General features: G+C 35.7%; 1 protein-coding gene across 1 annotated transcript; it reads left to right on the top strand.

Annotated features, from left to right (window-relative positions):
• Positions 1-230: 230 nt before the first annotated feature.
• On the top strand, positions 231-4,919 carry LOC125210269. Its single transcript, XM_048109828.1, has 8 exons — positions 231-712; positions 923-1,009; positions 1,393-1,665; positions 2,000-2,170; positions 2,335-2,388; positions 3,559-3,705; positions 3,806-3,940; positions 4,728-4,919. Exons 1-8 carry the CDS (start codon positions 524-526, stop codon positions 4,917-4,919), a joined length of 1,248 nt encoding a protein of 415 aa, XP_047965785.1. The 5' UTR covers positions 231-523.
• The last annotated feature ends 14 nt before the right edge of the window (positions 4,920-4,933 follow it).

Below are 4,933 nucleotides of genomic sequence, written 5' to 3'. Positions count from 1 at the left end.
AAAATTATAAAAAGGAGAATTGTCAATGACAAGCCAATGTCAATTAATTTGAAAGTGCCAATTAAATTTAAAAAATCACATAATTGGCCAAAGAAATCTAGAGAGAAATAAATGGCGAGGGGAAGATAGTCAGATTGGTAGATATATGTGCTTTATTATACAACTGGTGGCTGAGTGCAATAAAGAAGGGATGAGAAGGGTAGGTCTCCTTGATTTACACTTCACTGATTATACCTCTCTTTTCCCTCTTCTCTCTTTCATATTTATTGTGTGTGAAATGATAACAAAGCTTTTTTTTTAATCAATTTCCTTTACGTTGATGTATAACATATCCATTTCTGCAGGCAATCATGATTTGGATGTGGTGAATGTGTGTGGAACTGTGTGCACCTTCAATTCAAGAGAGAGGTCTTTTTCTGAGATAGCTTTGCTGTTTGGCCTGTTTTTGGGGTTGTTAAGAGGTGGCTCTTGTTTTTTTTATCTACTAATGGTGCTCTAGTTTGTATTGTTTTTGCTCTGAAAGATGAAAGGGTTTTTCCCCCTTCCATTTTGCTCTCTTCTTGCTCTATCTTTTGTTGCCATTCTCTCTCTAAAATGTGAAGCCACTTCTCTAAACTACACCAAATACACACAACAAGTAAGCAGCTTGAGACTTGAGAGGATTCATAAGCATTTGGAAAGCATCAATAAGTCCCCTCTCCTCACCATTCAGGTAATCTACATATATAGAGGAATGTTATGCTACGACAAAATTATTACTATTAATTTCTTGTCGTATACGTTGAAACCAAAGCTCGATTAAATGAACAGAATCGAGCTTTGATTTTTATGTTGTTTTGTAAAATTAATGACATTGATAAATTTTTTGTATATGGATGAGTTGTTTGATGCTCAATGATCATATTAATTTGTGTATTTTCAGAGCCCAGATGGAGATATGATTGATTGTGTTCACAAAACAAAACAGCCAGCTTTGGATCATCCTCTTCTCAAGAATCACAAAATTCAGGTAAATTAATTTTTTTTTTCCTTTTTAGCTCGGAAAAAGACACCTTTCATTAAATTTTGGAAACGTCACGCAAAGGCAGGTTAATTTTTTTCCAACTTGTTACTATCTCTTTATTGTCCAATTAATTCCTTTAACTTCCAACCACCTCTCTATCTCATTGTATATCCAAATATTCTTGCAAGTATCAAAATAACCCAACAAACTCTTCATAATGATTCAATAATAAAAAGGGTTTTACCTTCTAAAGAAAATAATGATATGAGTCTTACTTTTACGTGTATTGGTCTGGTAATAGAGTAATTAATGTAGGATAGAAAAGTCTAGGTTGGAATCCACTTTAAATTTAATTTTGTATTTACAAAAGAAATTAATAATTAATGCAGAAAACCCCGTCGGAAATGCCAAAGGGGATAAAAATGGCGGAAACCGAACGAGTAAGAGGAAACAATGGCAATAGAAGTGTGTGGCAAATGTGGCATCAAAAGGGGCAGCGCTGCCCAAAGGGCACTGTGCCGATACGAAGAAGCACGGCGCACGACGTGCTGAGGGCTAAATCCCTCTACCATTTCGGTAAAAAATCGTCGAGATACGCGGCGGCTGCGACGCTTAGCCGCCGCGCCGACGCTCCTGATGTTGTTAGTGGCTATGGCCACGAGGTATGTGTTAATTTAATTCCACTTGCATTGATTGTAAGTCATAAAATCGTAAAATCCAATAAATACTATAGAGTCTGTCAATTATTACCAGAAAAGTTAATGATAATGAGTAGATTCTATATTTGAAACCATGACTTACAAAGTCAAATATTTTATTGTTAAAGAATGATTAAATTTCTTAATTTGTTTATAATATTTTTTTTTGTTTCATACCGGAGCTAGTAAGATGTCCACTTTACATTAGAAGTTGAAGTAGAAGTTGACTTCACACTTACATAACTAATTTGGTGATTAATGAATAGAATTTAATTTGTAATTAATGAATTGAATGAAGCATGCGATAGCATACACAACGGGATCGGGAGAAGTTTACGGGGCAAAAGCGACAATTAACGTGTGGGACCCATCGATAGAAGAGGTGAACGAGTTTAGCCTCTCCCAAGTTTGGGTTCTCTCCGGCTCCTTTGATGGCTCCGATCTCAATAGTATTGAAGCTGGTTGGCAGGTACCCTAATGTGTCTTCTATGCATAAATGTATAAATTAATAGTGAAATATTTTTGGCCTTCTAAGAAATTTTTAATATATGATTATAGTAAAATATTTTTTAGTTATTTAATTTAAGTAGACAAAATTGAAATTCTGAAGCTTTGATGGGTTGTACTAGTCAGGTCAGTCCGGAGTTGTATGGTGATAGCAGGCCAAGACTCTTTACTTATTGGACGGTACGTGAATTCTCTTTCACTTTCATTTTGCTTTCTATATATTTATAGATTTTTCTTCAACCAATAATTATTTGAAAAAAACTCATCAATTGTTGTTAAAGATAAATGGTACTACTAGATTTAAGTTTAATCTAGTCGTATGTCAGGAGTGAGGAGAGATAAATGGTATATTATAATTAAATAGAACTAAATTGGATCATAACTTGATAAGTCAATTTAATTAATTAGTAGGTGTCTTACCTCTAATGTTTATACTACGTGGAATCAAGAACTTATCTATTTTAATATTATTGCTATATATAATTCAAAGGTCCCGCTAAATAATTTACACCCACCTACCGCATAACCTTGAAATAACTACTAACTCATAACAAATAAATATGTGTATAACAATTCTAATAAAATATTCCATATAAAAGTTAAGTTTTGTGAGATAAAATCTTGAGCTGTGGAAAATTTGAAAGTATGTCCCTGAGGTATGTCATCATAATATACACTTAATAACATGTGTCTTTATATTTTTTCACAAATTTCTCATAACTAATTACAAAGATAGAGAATCAAACTTCAACTGTACTAGCAACTAATTAATTACAACTAATTAATTAAATTAAGTTAAAATTTTTAGACTTGAGATTTCTTTAGAGATAGACATACGAACTTGAATTTTGTACTTGTCAAGGACAATATATTTATAGCAATATTTACTCGTGAAAAGGGACATTTCATCCTCCTGCATCAATATGATTGTTTCCTGGTCCACATATATAAATTATTAAGAAACAATACTTGGATCTCTTTGAGAAATTCAGTGATTCTTGAATAATTAGGAGTGCATTTATTTTACCTTGCCCTTCTGCCTAAGCATTGATGAATTGTATTTTGCACATCTTCTTATTAAATACTAGTAGAAAACTGGGCTCCTATTAACTATATACTCAAATCAAATTCTTAAAAACAACATATTAATAAATACCGAAAAAAGGAAATCTACACAATCAAAAGTGAATATTGGAGTAGTGGTTCTGGATAGCTAAAGAAACTATGTGAATATTGGAGTATAGTGGTTATGGATAGCTAAAGAAACTATGTGAATATTAAATATTAGATCCTATTTATAGGCAAATTAATTTACGATTATGATTATTAATTATTTTTGTTGTTGGACAGAGCGATTCATATCAAGCAACGGGATGCTACAACCTCTTGTGCTCCGGATTCATACAAACAAACAGCCGGATAGCCATTGGAGCAGCCATCTCACCGGTCTCATCCACAGGCGGAAATCAATTCGACATCACCATTACCATTTGGAAGGTTTGATTCACTCCTCACAAGATTTTCATTAAATTGCAAAAATAAAGAAGTACTAGAATATTAGTATAACCTAATTAGCCTGGCCAATTCTTAAAAATAGGACCCTAAATTGGGAAATTGGTGGATGAGCTTTGGTGATAACACATTAGTGGGCTACTGGCCCACTGAGCTATTCACCCATCTAACGGACCGGGCCACGATTTACGTGGCAGCTCCTGATTGGCCAACGGCATTGGCAAATTGATTATTTTTTTAAAAAAAATAAATTCTAAATTAATTAAAAAAACATTTTTAAATAAAAAAAATTTCCCACTTCCCACAAAATTATATCCATTTTCTACACACTTTTAATTTATTTTTCAATTTTTTTCCCCAAAATTCACATTTTCATCTATAAATACCCCCACTTCAACACAAAAAAATTCCCACAGCACTACACAATTCTCATCTATTCTATCATCTATTTTCTCATGAATTCTCGTCTATTCTCTCATCTTTTTTCTCATATTCTCTCATCTAAATTCCCACCACACTACACAATGTCCAGCTTCGGCAATCACCCCTCCGGCTCCCGCGGTTGGAACCACCTGGTTCGGCTCTGAGCCATTCCCTAGTCCGCGAACGCAATTTTCGGCCCTTCCTCAAACCCAAGGTTCTCAAGTTCCGGGTGGCTACCGGCCTTACCCGGTGGAAGACCAAGATGCCCTCGATGGGCGATATGGGTGGGCACCCAAACCCGGATCGGGAAGGAGCGGCAGCTCTGCTCCTACTCCTACTCCAATTCCTCCTACTCGTGGTACCCGTACCTCGTACACTCCGGATGAGATGATGCAGATGTTCAAACCCTACTTAGCAGTCTCCAAAGATCCGGACGTTGACATAAACCAAAAGAGGGCAAACTTTTTGGTACCGCATTAGTCGTATGTACAATGAAAGCCGGCCGGATGGAACCATCTATCGCAATGATAGTATGATGCGCAATGCCATCTTCGAGAGCCAACGATGCAATCGGTATGTTCCAGGGGTATTACCTCCAAGAAGAGCGGTCGGCATGGAGCGACAAGAGCGAGCTCGACATCATCAAGCGCCACCTTGGCGACCTACCAATCCTTGAACTTGAAACTATTCAAGTACCTCTGTGCCTGGCAGGAGGGGGCACCCATCATGAAAAGTATAGGTGGCGTAGTGAGCATCCTGCAATTTTTAATTTGTAGGATTTTAATTATGT

The sequence above is a fragment of the Salvia hispanica genome, chromosome 3 (genome assembly GCF_023119035.1).
Source record: "Salvia hispanica cultivar TCC Black 2014 chromosome 3, UniMelb_Shisp_WGS_1.0, whole genome shotgun sequence".
NCBI classification, from domain to species: Eukaryota; Viridiplantae; Streptophyta; class Magnoliopsida; order Lamiales; family Lamiaceae; genus Salvia; species Salvia hispanica.
This window is presented reverse-complemented; position numbering and strand designations above follow the sequence as displayed.